The sequence below is a fragment of the Typopeltis vanoorti genome, chromosome 20 (genome assembly GCF_054136105.1).
Source record: "Typopeltis vanoorti isolate ZY-2024b chromosome 20, IOZ_Tvanoo_1.0, whole genome shotgun sequence".
Classification (NCBI taxonomy): Eukaryota; Metazoa; Arthropoda; class Arachnida; order Uropygi; family Thelyphonidae; genus Typopeltis; species Typopeltis vanoorti.
The window spans coordinates 100,314,896-100,334,622 of NC_143568.1; the positions used below are offsets into that span (position 1 = coordinate 100,314,896).

A 19,727-nucleotide genomic window follows, 5' to 3' on the forward strand; every position below is an offset into this window, starting at 1 on the left:
TGTGTGTGTGTGTGTGTGTGTGTGTGTGTGTGTGTGTGTGTGTGTGTGTGTGTGTGTGTGTGTGTGTGTGTGTGTGTGTGTTATAAAAGAAAAAACACTAAACACTGAAGGTTAAAAACTATGAATGACTATCCGGGAGGTTGTAGCTCAAGTTATTATTTAGATTTTCAGGGTTGAGGATGATTTCCCTAGATTCTACGATTTTTCTCTCCAATTCATCATGGCAATGAAAGATGTTAGTAGATCTGTCCCAGCGGACTGTATGACTTGGGGTTTCATCATTAGGATTAGCTGAGAAAAGGATATGGCTTGATAAGACACTGGCTTGCTGTCTCTTGTAAGCAATGTCCCTCATGTGCTCCTCCATGCATAATTCAATAGGTTTGTCTGTCTGGCCAAAATAAGGAATATCACAATCACACCAAATTTTGCACACACCAGGAAATTTAAGATGATGATGATATGGTTTTGGGTGGCTTATTAAGGAGCCGATTTTTGGAAGTGGAATGAACAAAGTTCTGATATTGTATTTTTTTAGAACCTTGGCTAATTTTTGTGAAACTGAAATTATGTAAGGAAAAAATATATTGCGTTTAAATGTATTTATTTCTGCTGTGTGATGACTAGGAGGATTAAGAAGGAATTTCTCAATAATTCTTTCAGAATATCTATTAAGTACGAAAGTAGTTTTGAGATAGTTGATTTCTTTTTGAAGTTCATTTGGATCATCAAGGAGATAGCGAGCTGTATGTCCCAAGGTAGAAATTATTCCAAGTTTTTGGGGAGGGAAGTGATGGGACTGACTATGAAGATATCTGCTGGTATGTGTAGGCTTTCTATACATCGAAATTTTAAGTTTACCAGAAGACCGGGTCAGTTTCAAGCTCTGCGGTGAACCTTATATATCCCACTACGTCCCATTGTGGAAGGTATTGATTCTCCTATGTACAAACTTTCTAAACATCTTGCAAAATACCTCAAATGTTTTTCAGGCAAGTCCTCATCCTTTATCAATAACACAGCGGACTTTGTTTCATATATTAAGGATGTGACAGTTAATGAAGATGGAATCATGGCTAGCTTCGACATAATTTCCTTGTTCACTAATATCCCAACAGACGAAGTCATAACATTACTCAAGGACAAAGTTATCCAAAAAAATGTTGGCTTACTTACCCATTGCATCAATTCCGGTTACTTTAGATTCCAAGATACTATATACAAGCATAATCATGGGCTGGCGATGGGTAATCCTTTATCCCCTCTTCTTGCAAATATTTACTTGGAGGATTTTGAAGCCAAGGCTATCTCTTCCTTTGCTTTAACTCCTAAAGTTTGGAAACGTTATGCGGATGACGTTTTTCCTCATTTGGAGCCATAGACATGATTCCCTAATGGATTTCCTGGAACATCTCAATACTTGACATCCAAGTATCAGGTTCACAGCAGAGCTTGAAACTGACCCGGTCTTCTGGTAAACGTAAAATTTCAATGTATAGAAAGCCTACACATACCAACAGATATCTTCATAGTCAGTCCCATCACTTCCCTCCCCAAAAACTTGGAATAATTTCTACCTTGGGACATACAGCTCGCTATCTTCTTGATGACCCAAATGAACTTCAAAAAGAAATCAACGATCTCAAAACTATTTCGTACTTAATAGATATTCTAAAAGAATTATTGAAAAATTCCTTCTTAGTCCTCCTTATCATCACACTGAAGAAATAAATACATTTAAAGGTAATATATCTATTCCTTACATAAGTTCAGTTTCACAAAAAATAGCCATGGTTCTTAAAAAATACAATATCAGAACTTTGTTCACTCCACTTCCAAAAATCGGCTCCTTAATAATCCACCCAATATCATGTCATCATCGTCTTAAATTTCCTGGTGTGTACAAAATTTAGTGTGATTGTGATATTCCTTATTTTGGCCAGACAGACAAATCTATTAAATTACGCATGGAGGAACATGAGGGACATTGCTTACAAGAGACAATGAGCCAGTGTCTTATCAAGCCATATCCTTTTCTTGGCTATTCCTAATGATGCAACCCCGAGTCATACAGTCCGCTGGGACAGATCTACTAACATCTTTCATTGCCATGATGAATTGGAGAGAAAAATCGTAGAATCTAGGGAAATCATCCTCAACCCTGAAAATCTAAATAATAACTTGGGCTACAACCTCCCAGATAGTCATTCAGCTGAAATCATGTAATGTCGTTCACATGATGCTGCAAGCACGCACTCTCCTAGCAATGCAACAAACGAAAGAACAGCTTTAAATACAAGTACAACGTTTTCATAATAATATGTTCAGAGACTCTCTATGTTGTTCATAATTTTTTAACCTTCAGTGTTTAGTGTTTTTTCTTTTATAATGTCACCTGATGAAGACTGTTATAAACTGAAACTAGTCGCGTTTTACTATTAAACCCTCTTTTACCTAACTCCCGGTTTGAAGTCATTCAACTCTTTTCACTATATATAATCAGTTAAAGCATTTTTATTCACGTTTAGAGTATGTGAGCCGTTTTAGGCCTATATAACTTTTGGATATATAAATCTACGCAGCATACAATCCTCCATTAAAATCTTTACTGCTTTGGATTTGGATGCCATCATGGATATCGGAGAGCCTGTTATCATTGCTGAGGACTGGAATGCCAAACACCCTGCCTGGAACAGTCGAACTTCCAATAGAAATGGCCATACACTCGCCAACTATACAGTCGTGGAAGGTCCCACTGAACCTACCCATCACAACACACATGGCACTGCTGATGTCTTAGACATAGTCATGCTGCAGAATGTGAGACTCCAGCACAGTCTGATGACACTAAATGACCTTTGATCTGACTATAATCCTATACTGCTACAGCTGCGAAACCAAGAAAAACTCTCCCATCCCCATACACATTCATATCATGGGATAAATTATCCAAAGTACTTCCAAAATATATCGCTCCTATACCATTTATAAAATCTAAAGAAGAAATTGAAATAGCTGTTAAAGATCTTTTGCAACAAATTATTACAGCTCTCATGACAGTCACTGCAGCCACAACTGCCCTCAGGCCCAACCACTACCCGACGACATTATGAACCTAATCAAGGAGAAAAACAAAGCAAGAAAAGCTTTTATAATACCCGTGCACCACAAGACACATAAAACCTGAGCAGACTAAACTCTGAGATGAGAGATGCCCATAAAACACATAGATATCAAGTATGGGAAAAATGATTAACTTCTATCACTCCTGACAATCACTCCATATGTAAACTGATAAGAAACATCAAAAACAAAAGCAAACCGCCCCTCTCCAGTCAGATCTGGGTCTTATCCACTCTGATGCAGATAAAGCAGAAGCAATTGCCAAAAACTTAGACAAGCAGTGTAATCCCTAATATGAACATCTAGACTTCAATCACATCTACAAGATCCATCAACACATCCGAGGTTCATTAAAACCCTTTAAAAGCTGTTCTAAACAAACTACACCCAGTTCCCCAGCATATATATATATATATATATATATATATGACATGATCAAGAAATTAAAGAACAAGAAGACTCCTGGCTCAGATGGCTTCACGAACAAAGTAATCAAGTTGATGCCTCGAATAGTCATTATACACCTAATCAATATAATCAACTCCATCCTCCGTTTCAAACATTTCCCTTCCAGCTGGAAAGTGGCAGATATGATCCCAATCCATAAGCCAGGAAAAGACCCATGCTTACCTCAAAATTATCAGCCCAACAGCCTCATCTGAAACTTGGGTAAGATCGTAGAAAAAGTTACACTCACCAGACTCCAAACCTCTGTACACAAACTAAACATTCTTCCTAAAGAACAGTTTGGATTCCGCCAGTACCAGAGCACCACCCAGCAGATACACAGATTAGTAGAATATATCTCCACTGAATATAACTAGCACCAATGCACGGGGGCTGTCTTCCTTGATATAGTCAGTGCATTTGATAATCTGGCATTTTGGACTGCCACATAAAATGATCTCATCTGGAATACCACTGGAAATGGTACAACTAATCAAATCATACCTTTCCGACACGCATATGCAAATCAAGATCAAAGGCACAATATCAGCCCAGAAATATCTCACGGCTGGAGTACTACAAGGATCATTACTAGCTCCGATTCTGTTTTCATATACATGGCTGATATCCCACACAATCCATTGTCATCCATATTGGCCCTCTACGCAGATGACACAGCGGTATTAACCAGATCTCTAAACCCATACAGAGCCATCAAAAAACTACAAGAAAACATTCTACAGATTGAGAACTGGTTCTCTAAATGGAGACTACAAGTAAACCCCCAGAAGAGCACAGCTATACCATTCACCAGAAGACTGATGCTTCCGAAAGAGGATATCCTCCTATTCATTACAAAAATCCCCTGGGAAACAGAACTCAAATACCTTGGCGTACTCCTAGACAGAAGGCTAACCTTAAATTCTCATATCAAGGCTCTCTGTGCAAAGGCATCAAAAGCCATTGCTCAACTCTATCCGCTAATCAACAGGAACAATAAACTAAACACCAGAATCAAACCAACCTGGAGTCATACCGCTGATACTAACATTTTCAAATTACAACGAGTACAGAATAAATGCCTTTGTATGATCCTAAGCGCCCCATGGTTCAATAGAACTGTGTAGCTCCATCGAGACACAGATGTCCACTACATATACATTTTTCTGCAAACAACAGCAACAAGGTTCTTCGAAAAAGCATCTGCACACCCCAATGAACTGGTTCAAGTAGATACAAATGACGATGCCATAGACTGCTTCAAATACAAAAGACCCAAAGCCATACTAATCCCCCCTCTGACATTTAACCTCCAAGCATGCCCAGGGCGAGCAATTAGCTCACAAACATTTCCTCTCACTGTTTCCATGTCAGATAGCAGGGAACATGAAAAGCGCTTTGCTTCACCCTAAGAGTCAGAAACTTTTGGAGACTGAATGGGCAGTTTACCGATGGTCCGCCCTATACTCACTTATGCTTCTCCAGCCTGGAGTCATACCGCTGATACTAACATTCTCAAATTACAATATGTAAAGAGCGAGCGGCAAGGCGTATGTTTGATAACGATGTCTTTGTTGTTCTTAAAAACAACAAAGACATCGTTATCATACAACACTTAGCATATCATACAACATTTAGCACTACAGTTGCGTTGTAGTGCTAAATGTAGTACTAAATAAAACAGATTACCATGAAAAAATCTTGGCATTATTAGAGTCAGATACATACTTGGAAATTGAGAGAGATCCAACGAGGGACATACATAACAAATCAAAGAACCTCTTACAAAAAGCCACAGCACTTCCAAGAAACATACGCCTTGCCGCTCGCTCTTTACATCCACTCATCCCAAGGTTATATGGTCTCCCAAAGATACACAAGGAAAACTACCCACTGAGACCAATAGTAGATAGTATTGACTCGCCTACCAACAGCTTATCTAAGTTTCTGGCTTCTTCTTTAAAAGGTTTTACAGGAAATTCTTCTTCATATATAAAAAATTCAACAGATTTCATCTTGGAAATCAAAAATTTCAAACTCCAGCCTTCAGATATCATGGTGAGCGTTGACGTGGTGGCTCTCTATACAAACGTACCAATTCAAGAGGTTTTCGATATTTTAAAGAACAAAATTTCAAAAAAGATGTTTTCCATGCTATCACATTGCGTTCACTCCGGCTACTTTCAATATGAGAAGAAAATCTACAAACAAAATAAAGGATTGGCAATGGGAGGCCCCTGTCTCCTATATTAGCTAACATCTTTTTTGAAGATTTCTAACGAAAGGCAATTTCCTCAGCTACTCTTAAACCAAAAATTTGGCTACGATTTGTAGATGACATATTTCTTATCTGGGACCATGGCACCGAAAACCTTCGGTCTTTTTTAAATCATTTAAACAACTTCCACCAAGATATCAAATTAACAATGGAGGTTGAAAAAAATGGGTCTCTTCCCTTCCTGGACGTAATACTAAGTCATCTGATTCTATTAAAATATCAATCTTTAGAAAATCTACACACACATACAGATAGACACCTGCATGCGTCCTTCCTCACATCACTATCCTGCAGAGAAAGTGGGTATCATCTCAACCCTAGCACATCGTGCTAGATCTATACTGTCAGATGGTGAAGATCTAAATAATGAACTACAACATCTACAAAGAACCTTCACAAGTAATGGCTACTCGTCGAAAACTTCGTTGTATAGAGGCTTAAGTGCTGTGAAGACAATGTTGGAGGTTAATTGGATTTTTTACAACACTAAGAAAGGATTAAAAAGAATTTAATACTTCCTATATTTCGTCCTAGTCACTAGGACATCTACGGGGATTACAAAAATAACTAATGTAACATAACACAAATATCATACAATACTAAGCCCAACCACGTGAGTGACACTAAAGTCCTATCTAGGTGGAGCGCCCTCTAAGGGCGGTTGTAAGTGGCCTGGAATATAAAGTAGGATCTCTGGTGATGAGTGTTTCCCAAATCTTCGGAAGCTTAATTCAACCGTATTTATTAAGATTTGGTTGATTTCTAAGAGCTGCTGCTGCTTCTAAGAATAGTCTTTCTTTCTTGAATTTGCTGTGATGGAGCATGGTGGTTTTCTTCCATGATACTCTGTGGGTGGTGTCCAAGACATGGTCAGCCAAGCCTGAATGACCATAGTTGTGTTTACAGATGTAAGACGTGTTCCTCTAGGAGGATGGATGCTGATCTGCCTGTCTGTCCAAAGTATGCCAGCTTACAGGAACAGGGTACTCTGTAAACTCCAGGCAGAGAGAGAGGAGGGAGCTGATCTTTTGTAGAACGGATAAGGGTAGTAAGTTTGCGGTGGGGTTTATATGCTGTGTGTAGGTTGTACTTTTTTAGAATCTTGGCTATTTTCCGGATGTGCCACGGATGTAGGGTATGGTGATGGCATTTTTAAATTCTTGTTGACGAAAAGGACCGGGAATGGGAGAGGAACTAATTATTTTTTTGATACTGTGATCGCTGTAGCCATTTGAGAGGAAAGTGTTGTGTATGTAGTTAAGCTCAGTAGTGAGGGCGGTTCCACTGGAACAAAGATTGTGGGCTCTCTTGGTAAGAGTTTTAATAATGCCAAATTGTTGAGAGGGGTGGTGGTGTGAGAGTTTGTGAATATATCTGCCTGTGTGTGTGGGTTTTCTGTATACAGTGAAGGCAAGTGTATCATTAGGCAGGCGTGTGACTAAGGTGTCTAGGAAGGGTAAACAATTGTTCTTTTCCTTTTCCATAGTAAACTGGATTCTTGGATGTAGGCTATTGAGATGACTGAGGAAGGAGTCTAATGTGTCTGGGCCATGAGGCCAAATAGAGAACACATCATCTACATATCTTAGCCAGATAGAAGGTTTGAGTGGGGCTGAGTCTATGGCTCGTTTTTCAAAATCTTCAATATAGAAATTAGCAAGGGGGGAGAGAGGGGGGAACCCATGGCAGTTCCCTCTATCTGCTTGTAGATTTTGTTCTTCCAAGAAAAATACCCAGAGTTAATGGCATTAACTCTGGGTATTTTTCTTGGAATTGCACTAATTGGGAAAGTCACGTTTCATCGTTCAGTTTATATCGGTTACAAAACACGTGACTCGTTACATCGCATGATGTTCCTTGCCCATGTGGGCATCCTCAAACAAATACAAGCAGTGTATTTGTTTGAGGTGCATTTGCATGGTACCTGGGTCTTGTTTATCAGTGTCAAAGTAATGCGTTTGCTTAACTGAGTAGTGTTATCGGTGTTTGCTGTTAATATTTTATGTGCTGACATTGTATGCAGGTGGCATGATTTTTTTTTATCATCTCCTTTCTTTATCAAAAAGATTATATTTTTATTTTATTCGACAGTGATATTAATCTGTTTAATTTATACTCTGCATAGAATGCATGCATTGATATAGCATATCTTAATACGTTTTCAATAATGCCTTATATATAAGTGCTTTCATGTATTGTTATTATTATTATTATTACGTGACACCTCTAAGGAGTCTCAGGACTGATTGCTCTGAATAGTGGTCACTCTACGCATCCCACTGCATTTACTTCTATACACAATACCATCTGCCTCTACCAATAGTATGCTTTTTGTTTGTAAACTGGGTGTGTACCAGGGTGATTTGCGGGAAAGTGGGATGAGATACTTTAGTTTCGGGGAGAGAAAGCCCTGCTATCTCCGTCTGAGAACGGCTAACTCATCTTTAATTGAAAAAAAAGTCCATATAAGGATTCCTCTAGTCCAACTTGAATCGAACATTGTCTTTTCCAATCTTGCAGTTTTTCTATCAGGGCTACACATGCACTCTACATGTAGGACTAAATCTTTGTCTGTGTTGGCAGTAGTTTCGACCGGTTCCCGAGTTAGTCGATCTCTGGCACGGGCAAGCAGGTTTTTCCTCCCGGAAACTCGGGTTTTTCGTCCTGTAAACTCAAGAAAATCGACCGTAGAACCCACATTATTTCAGACATTAAATATATTGTGTCAGGGTTAGGCACCACGAGATGGCGGCACATTTGAGCCGTCTCTCTTCACTGCGTACCGCTTAATTAGTGATAGCCTTGGGCCATCTGTCTCTGATTGGGTACCAGTGGAGATTGAACTGCCCACTCAGTCTCCAAAAGTTAGATAGGGCTAAATGGCCTCGCCTACTCCCGTATATACGGGAATAAAAAGGCGTTAGCTGATCTGATATATTATGAAAAACTCGGTATTAGTCATTAAAGGTTTTTCATATATATATATATATATATATATATATATATATATAGTTTGCATTATTTTTCTGGGTGTTTTACAGTTGTAGAATTAAAGCGGGTTGTTAGCCCGAGTTGTCGCTATTCCGTGCTTTAAAGCTGGGTATGTTGATTTGCCTTCAAACCTACGGTATTTTTTCTAGCGTTTTTCTCCCAGAAACTCCGGTTTTTCGTAACGTAAACTCAGGAAAATCGACCGTAGAACACGCATTATTTCAATCATAAATATATTGTGTTAGGGTTAGGGACCACGAGATGACGGCACTTGTTGAGCCGTCTCTCTTCACTGCGTGCCGCTTAATTAGTGATAGCCTTGGGCTAGCAATCTCTGATTGGCTGCCAGTGGAGATTGAACTGACACTTAGTCTCCAAAAGTTAGATAGGGCTAAAAACGGTCTCGCCTACTCCCTATATACGGGAATAAAAAGGTGTTAGCTGATTATATATATATATATATATATATGTGAATTCTGAATATATGAGTAAAAATGAATTCTGAAAAAAAAAATATATATATATTAATAATAATAATATATATATATATATTTTTTCAGAATTCCTTTTTACTCGGTTGGAATATTATGAAAAACTCGGTATTAGTCATTAATATATATATATATATATATATATATATAGTTTGCATTATTTTTCTGGGTGTTTTACAGTTGTAGAATTAAAGCGGGTTGTTAGCCCGAGTTGTCGCTATTCCGTGCTTTAAAGCTGGGCATGTTGATTTGCCTTCAAACCTACGGTATTCCATCTGACACTTTTCCCCAGTTGTATGTATGCCCGTTTGCCCTCTCACCATGTTGAGGTCGAAGGTGAGATTGAGAGATATCGCTTTAGTGTACTCTAACATTACGAATCTCCTTTTTTTTAAGGTCGTGGTCTGGTACCGTTCATAGAGGGCGGTTGATCCTTTGACTCTAATTTATTATCGTATTACAAATTTGTTTTGAAAATGTTTTGATGTATTTTGTCTTAGTTTCTTTGATTTGCAGAAGTTTAAATTATAAAATTAAATTATATACATTTAAAGATAGGTGTAAAAGTTTTTCTCTGTGGCTAGAACAAGTATCTCATTTTCATTCATGCAGTCATAGATTGTCATGATATTACTAATTGTTAAAGATGTCACCTTTGCGACTTAGTTCGGCTACAGAGACATGTTGAAAGAAGAAATTGTATTGTTTCCACCTAATATAAAGAGAAGGAGGCTTATATCATCTTTAATGAGTTCATATTCTTCCCAGAGTAAACAGGATGAAGGATTTCAGCTTAAGAATAATAGTGACGATTTTGCGTGTAGGTTGAATTCTGTTTTTAGTGGTTTAAATGTTTTGGAGCAGCAGCACAAGGAGTGGTGTGATGGCCAGGATTCTGTGTCTGCTAAGAAGTTATTTAAATCTGAACCCGCCGTATGCGATGAAATCGGTACAGAGAAAGGCTTTAAAAGACCGCTAGATTCACCTCCTCATAAAAGAAAAAAAGTTCGACGCAGCTATGTACCAGATTTCGAAAGAAATCCCGAAAAGTGGGTAAAATATTCATTGGCTGATGTATCTAGTAGTGATATGTCTGATGCAACTAATACTCACACTGCAGTAGAATTTCTCAGCGAGATGAAAAGAAGAAAATCAGCATCACGTGATGTGGAAATGAACGAAAGCGTTCCCTGTAAGCCACATTTTACTAAACCAGATAAATCCAAAAGTGGTCAGATACACTCGGGTGAAGAAGTTGCACATACGCCACATGGAATGTTTCAGTGTGGGAAGTTAATCATGCCAGAATGTGTTGTTGGAACAAAAAAGAAAAGGTTAGAAAATAGGCAAAACGAAAAAGAAACTGGCTCTGCTGGACAGATTTTTCTACAACATTTACATGAAAGTGAAGAAGATGAGGAGGAGGAACAGCAGCAGCTGCTGCAATAGTAGATGCGAAATTTACCTACATTAAATTGTATAGCATGTTTGTTCAAATATGACAGAAAACATGCTATGGTTTTTCTTATCTAGTTGTATGTACATATGGCACTTACGTGCTGTAGGTTCCACAACCACTTGTGTGTTGTGTAGGACTAATATATATATATATCATTGTTGTTATTGGGATAAGCCAAAAGAAATTCAGTAGTGAAGTTCTTGAATGTGTATTCAATTTTAATTCACATAATTTAAAACCATCATAAAGACATGACAAGAGAATAGTGTCGTTTTTTTAAGTACAGCTCCCATCCATGATAGAAATGTACTATAGGTTTGCATATAACCTTCCATTTGTGGCTAGCCACATGAAAAAAATTGTTATTCTTACATTACAAATCCTGTTAAAAGTATTTTTACTGTTAGCATATGTCTCATCAGATAACTCCTTTGCTGTAGGCATGATTTAATATTATTAAATGAATACATCTTAAAATGCAACTTTTATATATATATATATATGATAATATATATTTGATGCAATGGATTTACCTGATTATATGACAAAGAAATTTAATGACTAGAAGCTCAGAGACAAAATAGGAAGAAAAAAAAAACTTATTTAAACACATAACTAGTTTTGATTTCTTAAAAGACTTCTTCATTGGGTGCATTACATGAAAAGAGAAATACAAAAATATACATTACAAGAGAACAATAGCTATAAATTAATTTGCGAATGTATTGTTGACATTTGAAGGTATTTTGGATGCCATAGTATTGTTGGACCCATTCACATGGACATGATATTAGTATGCCTAAGTTGGATAGCTGAAGAGTGACAGATAAGTTATAACTAAGATTAGTATTAAGATGGACCAGATTGAGGACAACTCAATGTATATTTTTGTATTTCTCTTTTCATTATATTTCATTATATATATCTGATGAAGTCTTCTAAGAAGTTGAAACGAGTTGTGTGTTCAAATAATTAATAGGTTTTTTCTGTTCTGGTACCTCTTAGCTTCTAGTCATTAAATTTCTTTATATATAATATAATAATAGATGATAGCATATACCAGTAGTATCCATCTTTCTAATCCATAGGCTACGTTTTTTATAACCACCCAGTTATGATTTACCATATTTTTGAATTTTCTATACTTTATTTATGTTGGGTGTGGGGTTAGATGTTTAATTTAATCTTACTCTTTAATATGAATCTCTTCTTACATAAACATCTTGTACATTTACTGTCAGATAAGCTAATGGTTAGATAATTCAGTTTCCTCCTATACCAGAAGCAGGATGGTTTTCTCACATCATGTGTCAAGATGTGGAATTAGAACCCACAAGTTTTAAAGAAGAAATCTCTCATTGACCAAGCTTTCCAGTAATATAGAAGTTATCTGCTAGTGTTTCATGTGTAACTAATAAAATAATTATCCCTTGATTTTGTTAAATATACTGACCAAAGTAAGAAATTGAAAAAAAAAAAAAAAACCTTTTGGCATTTGTAATATTTAATTCAGAAGTATGTTGCCCAAGTTAATCACCATTTGACACTATAGCTATTATATAACTAGCTTTTTACTGATTCCAAGATTGACATCCAGAATATTCAGATGGATGCAGCTTATCTTTTATTCGTGTGAATTCATGTTTAACAGATCTCTTAAATCTTAAAAAAGAAGGGGAAAAAAACATTTCCATGTCAAGTACACGCATACATATATATATATATACCATTTGTTTGAGAAAGAAACATTTTTTAAAGGAAAGGATCGTATATGGAAATATGATTTCTGCATTGCTTGAACCTTAGTATCACATCTGGGTGTGGCTCCCACTGAAGAGATCTCAATTAAGGTCGAAACTGGTCTGGGTAGTGACCCTTCCCATAATGCATAGCATTATACATGTCTGCAAGGAGATGTGCTTTGCATTATGGGATACTAAAGCAAGTGTTGTGAAGTCAGTTCACCTTTGCCACGAGTTGACCCGGTACTGAAGATACTTCACGCGCAAACTTTGTTTGCTTACGCTTGTATAAAGGATAAAAAATATAAGGAAAGGATAAGTTAACTTACAATAGATGGGTTTTCCTTTCTTGACAGTGCTAGTTTTTCTTCTTTCAGAGTATGCGGATTGAATGTGACAATACAACTGTCAAACTGTAGGTATAGAGGTATAAATTCCTTCTTCTCTTCCGTCTAAGACGGGTTGAGTCTTCTCTTGAGCAGGATCTTCCAGTCTTCTCTATTCCTTGCTGTTTGAAAAAGTTCCTTATATGTTCTGCATCCCGAGATGTTCTTTATTAATTTCAGCCAGGTAATTCTTGGTCTTCCGGGTCTTCTTTTTTCAGTTGGAAAAATATTGATTAGGATGTTAGGAAGTCTGTCTGCGTCCATGCGTACAGTGTGGCCAAACCATCTCAGTTGTTGTTTTCTAATTTTTTTCTATTATTGTCTTTTTATACAATAGTTCTTGTCTGATTGTGAAGTTTGTCTTCTTTTCTATCCAACTTGTTCTACTTATTTTTCTTAAGCATTTCATTTCAAATGCCAGCAATTTTTTTCTCCTCTCTTTTCTTAACTGTCCACGCTTCTGCTCCATAGATGACTGTTGGTATAATTATTGCTTCATATAATTTGATTTTGGCTTGCTTAGATATCTTGTTTTGTTTTCCAGATTTTCTGTAATTTTCCCATGATGGTCCATCCTATTGCTATTCTGTGTTTGATTATTTTGAGTTCATCTATTGTTTCTGTTAGTTTTGATCCAAGATATATGAAGTTGTCTACTTGTTTGATTTGTTCTCCGTTTAGGGTGGCTGAGATGGTAGTTCTTCCGTTCCTCCCTATTTTCATCACTTTTGTCTTTTGTATATTTATTGTATGTCATATGTTTTACAGGTTTTGTTTAGCTTGTTTATCAACTTTTGTAGTTCATTTGGGGTTCTTGCAATAAGGACGAAATCATCCACATATTTCATATTATTTATGTTTAAACCATTGACATTGATTCCAAGCTCATTGTCTATTGCTTTCTTTACAACTTCTTCTAGATATATGTTGAATAGGCATGGGGATAATGGGCATCCTTGCATTACTCCTTTTTGGATCTCTATGGGTTCTGTTGTGAGTGTGTCCTTTTTAATTATTGCATTTGTCTGAGAGTAATATTTTATCAGAAACTGTATTATATATTTGTCTATTGCTTTTTCTAGTAGAAGTTTAAGAAGGATTTCAATGTTGATGCTATCAAAAGCTTGTTTAAAGTCCACAAAACAACAACATAGTTCTTTATGGTCTTCCCAGCTGAGCTCTGCTAGTTGGTGCATTGTGAAAATTTGGTCTACTGTTGAATAGTTTCCTCAGAAACCAGCTTGTTCTATGCTTATCATTTCTTCATAGGTGTTTTTTTAATCTATTTTGTATAATTCTTATGAATATTTTATAGGTGTGAGGGAATAAATTGATTGGTCTGTAATTTCTGCAGTCTCTTTTGTCTCCTTTCTTGTATATTGGGATGATCTTTCCAGTTAACTCCAGTTATCTGGGATCTCTCCTGTTTGTAGCATTTTATTGAATAGGGTTGTTAAATATTCTATTGATATGCTGCCTCCATATGACCACAGTTTAGTAGAGATAGTATCAATGCCTGGTGCTTTATTGTTTTTCATCTGTTTTATTCCGTGTCTAACTTGTAAAATTTTTGGATGGTCATTATTTTCTTCTATTATTGGCATTGTAGTTTTGTTTCCTTGGTGAAAGATAGTCTTAAAATGGTTTGACCAGATTTTTCTTATATCTTCAATATTCCCTGTTTCAGTCATCTTGTTGTTTATCATTGTTACTGCTTTTGCTGAGAATTCCTTTGTAATTTCTCTTACAGTATCATGGAAGACTTTTAGGTTGTTTTGTTGGTATGCTTCTTTGCATTTCTTAGCTTTTTCTTCACCATTTTTCTTTGGCTTTTTTGCATGGGTTATCAACTTTATTTTTTAGTGCTCTGTATTTTTCTCTATTCTCTTCATTGTTTTGTTGGTTGACAAGTATCTTGGCCTCTCTTTTCTCTTCTATTGTAGCTATGATTTCTTGGGTTATCCACTGTTTGTTTATTTTGGGTTTGGAACGTAGAGTGTTTTTTGCAATTGATAACACTGTTTCTTTTCCTTCTTCCCAGTATTTTCCGCTGTTCTGGAAGATGGGGGTTTTTAATTTCAAGCGCATCTGTTCTAAAAATTGACTTCTGCTTGAGCTGTCGTTTAGTTTTGATAGGTTGATGTTTTCTTTTCTGATATTGTTTTTCCTGTTGAATTTTATCTTCACTTTGGCAGTTAATATTTCATGATCGGTGTCGAAATCAAAACTTCTTAATGTTCGTACATTATTTACTGATCTTTTCCATTGTTTATGATGATGTAGTCTATGCATTTCTTTATATTACCATCTGGGGATGTCCCTGTATATTTATTATTAGGGCGTTGATAGAACAATGTGTTTGTAATCATTAGATCGTGTGCTTTACAGGAGTGGAATAATTGTTCTCCTCTGTCGTTAAGCTCTCCATATCCAAATTTCCCCATCACATCTTTTTTGTCTGCTGTGAACTGTCCTATTTTAACATTAAAATCTCCCATCATTATCATGAGTTCTCTATTTTTGGGATTATCTATTTCCTGTTGTAGTTCTTCATAGAAATTTTCCATTTCTTCCTCTGAATGGTTACTGTCTGGTGCATATATTTGGATTATTTTAATTGTTTGACCTTTTTCTTTTGCTTGAAGTTTGGCTGTAATTATTCTAGGAGACACTGGGTTTATTTCAATTACTGAGTGTATAAGCTTCTTTTCAATTAATAATGCAACTTCTTCTCTGTGTATGTTATCTTTTCTTCCTGAGAAGTATAGTCTTCCTCCTGGTAAATCCATGAATCCATTTCCACACCAATGTGTCCTGATAAACCTAAAATACTCCATTTCAGTCTTTTTAAATTTTCCTGGACTAATTGCAATTTTCCAGGTCTCTATAGTGATCTTATGTTGAGAGTGGCTACATGTTTCACATCCTTGGCTGACCACATTGCTGATTTCTCACCTACTCTGTGTGGTCTTCGAGTAGGCGCGTCGGTTGTCCAGTATGCAGTAGCACTATCTCGGTTTGTAGACTTTCTCCTGCTCATGAAAGTTACTGGCATAATAATGTAGCCAGCTTGCCATGCCTCTGCTACATCCTTTGGTCCACGGCTCTTTATTCTTTATTCAGAGCAACCCATTTGGGTTTCCCCCATCCACCACCTGGGGGGGGCACGCCTGGTAGGTGTGGTCTCCCCCAAGGTATAAATTCCAAAAGCCTAAATTTCAGATAATTGATAATAATTAGTTAGAATAATTTTGTTATGTTTATCATGTATTTTCCTTTACATATGAGGCAAATTTATTATTATTATTATTATTATTATTCGTGATACCTCCAAGGAGGCCGAAGACTCATCGCAGGAGGACACCCACTGTACAACTGCCTCCACCACTACACTGAACCTTACTACCGATCATCTCAATCAACACCATCTACCGCTACTACTAGTATTTTTGTCTGTAAATTGTGTGTATTCTGAAGGGCCAATTTGTCTGTATGCGGGATGAAAAACCTGAGTTTCCAGGAGAAAAAACCCTGCTAATAGGATCCCCCACAGTGCAGCTGGTAATGATGATACCCCCTTGATTTGAAAGATCTGGGTTCAAATCCAATCTAGATGTGAAGAATTGCTATGATATATGAACTTTCAGCTGAAGGTGAGTTAGTCAGTCTCATATATAGGTGACAAGGTTTCTCCCGCCTCGACACTCAGGTTGTTTGTTCCTAAAAATAAGCAAGAACAAATGCATAATTGACAGACATAACACATGAGTGTCGAGGCGGGAGAAACCCTGTCACCTATATATGAGACTGACTAACTCACCTTCAGCTGAAAGTTCATATATCATAGCAATTCTGAGTGCAGCATAATAGTGCCAACTATTATGCTGCACTCAGATCATGCTTTTTGATCCGTTATTACGTGCAACTGCACACAGACATAATTCTCAATATCAATATCAAATCACTATTCTCAAAAGCCTATGTGCTTTTTATAGCCTGAAATGAGTACACAACATTGTCCTTGATAGACTGAGTGCCCATTAATTTGGTTCCTATGAATCCAAGTCACTTGACCATGATGGGCACTCAGTCTATCAAGGACAATGTTATGTACTCATTTCAGGCTATAAAAAGCACATAGGCTTTTGAAAATAGTGATTTGATATTGATATTGTGAATTGTGTCTGTGTGCAGTTGCACGTAATAACGGATCAAAAAGCATGATCTGAGCGCAGCATAATAGTTGGCACTACACATGCCAATGTGAGTCACAGAAAATGGTACTCTGCTTTAGTATGGAACATTTATAACTACAGTGAGAATAATGTTACAGCATGAATTACTAGATCCTTTATGCTAAATTGCATTTTTCAGTACACTTTAGATTCCTTGTTAATGCATGCATGGTATATTATGAGGTTTCCCAAAAAGTAAACCTGAAGTAGATAAGGGATTGGTGGGATTGAAATTTTCCTCTAGAGACCAAACATAGCACTTTTTTAAGCCACATCAAGTCCCCAATAAGTAAGGTGATGGTCTCATGTTTGAGACCATCACCTCCACTACATAAAACAACAGTTTTATGTAGTTGTTTCCCAACATGCTTAGCTTTATCAGCGTGGTAATGGTTACTTTCAGTAGTATAATACACTGTGCTACAAAGTAAAGAGAATTTGAGAAGAGTTCCAGGAAATATGAATGACTTAGCCATATATTATTGGCTTGCACACTCTGGATTTCAGCCCAGTTAAGCATTTGTTGATGATGTTGATTGAGCTAGTCATGATAGGGATCCAAATCATTCCATTCTGAGGCTATAGAACGAAATAGTGTACATTGGCTTGACATCCCTGTGGAATGTTCTTGGCACCTTGTTCTAATGAGATAAGTCTGTTCTGAGAACTAAAGCAGTACTTTTATTATTAAGTGTATGCAATAAACTGATCATGTCATTTATAATATCGATAGTAGTAGTATAGGATTTTCCTAATGAGGGGACATTGACTTATTGTAAATGAATTTTGTTTCTGCCATTATATACCAATATGCTATCAGCAGGTAACAAATTCACACAGTGAAGACAAATGTTAAATTTAGTAATGAAAATAATCAAAATATAAATATCTTTTGGCAGAGGGAGGTCCAGACTTCTTAGAACCTGCCCTGCATAACTAATGATTCTATGAGCACTGCTTGCTTAATAAAGTGCTTTTGTCATAAGTATCACAAAAAAAGTGTTAGTTGTTCCAATCAGAAATTTCTTTCTTCTGACTCATTATGTACAATAAAATAATTCAGTTGTCCAGTCTTTGAGAAGTAACAAAGAAAGATGTGTGTGTGCTGGGGGGAGGTTCAGGAAGTTAGAGGCATTCATCGAAATAAAGAAAAAGCAATGTGTAAAAAGCAGCTAAACAAAAGTCATAGGAAGGCTGTAGTAAAAATACACAAGCCAAATATGAGGAAAATAGCAAAATGTTCTAGAGACTGTTGAAAAAGCTGGAGGAAAGGATACTTTAAAAGCATCAAATGATAAAAGTGACATGAAACTGAAGATAACGATATTCTACATATCTGGAATAATTACTCTGAAGGATTGCTAAATGCAATAAGTGACAGAATGATGATTGATAATATTCAAGAGGATGCAATTAGGAGTATATACCTGTAGATGAGATAGAAAAAAGCCATCAAGAAATCTGAAAAGTGAAAAGTCAGCTAGAGAGTGATATTCAACCAGTAATGCTCATGTATGGAGGCTTTATAGTAACTGTACTCACTGCATGATTCTGAAGATGAAACTGTTGTCGAGCTCTCCTAGTACCCATCCCTAAAAACAGGAAATAAAACTATGGGAATTACAGAATAATTTTCCTACTGAGTGCTCCAAGAAAGATTTGTGCAAGTTATTCATCACATCTAAGAAAAATTGTGGAAGGAAACTTGGAGAAAAACAATCTGGATTCACACCAAATAAGAGTTGCCAGGATCAACTTTTGACTTTAACACATACAGTTTAGTAGAGATCATGGAAATATAAGAAAAATGTATATTTAAGTTTTATAGATATGACAATAATGGGCCTGTGTAGTTCAGTGAAAGTGGCGCTTGCGTCCTCTGCACTTGGTCGCTCGAAGTTAGACTTAAGTTCAAGTAGTCGCTGACTGGAGGAACTTTTTCTAAGCCTTTCTTCGACCAGTTCCCAAGTTAGTCGATCTCTAGCACGGGCAAGTGGGTTTTTCATCCTGTAAACTCAAGAAAATCGACCATAGTGCCCACATTATTTCAGACAATGACATCTTGTTAGGATTAGGTACCAAGAGATGGCAGCACTTGTTTGCCAGCCTCTTCATCGGTGGCTGCTATAATTAGTGATAGACATGGACCAGCTATCTCTGATTGGCTACCAGTAGAGATTGAACTGCCCACTCAGTCTCCATAAAGCTAGATAAGGTATAAAGTCCTCGCATACTCCCTATAAGGAAATAAAAGGCATTAGCTGTGATATGACAAAAGAAACGCTGTTCAAATCACTATAACTATATGGTATGAATGGGGCATTATATCAAGCAGTACAGTCCAAAGTTCTAAATCAGCAGTTAGAAATGAAGGAGGCAGAAAAATTGTTCAGTGTTAAACCAGCTGTGAAACAAGAGTGTATATTATCTGGATTGCCAGAGGTGGTTATGAGTGCCCTAACAGTGAATAAGTTTAGGGAGATGTATGAAAAGTATTGTGTGTCTGTTGCAGTGAGTCTTGGAGTACCTGTATAAATAATAATAAATTGAATAATTGCTGTAACAAATTTGTCAT

At 36.7% G+C, this 19,727-nt stretch overlaps 1 protein-coding gene across 1 annotated transcript; it reads left to right on the top strand.

Moving 5' to 3' along the window:
- The first annotated feature begins 9,603 nt into the window (after positions 1 to 9,603).
- On the top strand, positions 9,604 to 11,052 carry LOC150095713 (uncharacterized). The gene has a single exon (XM_090410254.1). The coding sequence runs from the start codon at positions 10,012 to 10,014 to the stop codon at positions 10,777 to 10,779; it is 768 nt and encodes a 255-aa protein (XP_090266380.1). The 5' UTR covers positions 9,604 to 10,011; the 3' UTR covers positions 10,780 to 11,052.
- The last annotated feature ends 8,675 nt before the right edge of the window (positions 11,053 to 19,727 follow it).

What these genes read in the sequence shown, in the direction of transcription:
- LOC150095713 (XM_090410254.1), top strand. Translation starts at nt 10,012, where the DNA reads ATGTTGAAAGAAGAAATTGTATTGTTTCCACCTAATATAAAGAGAAGG.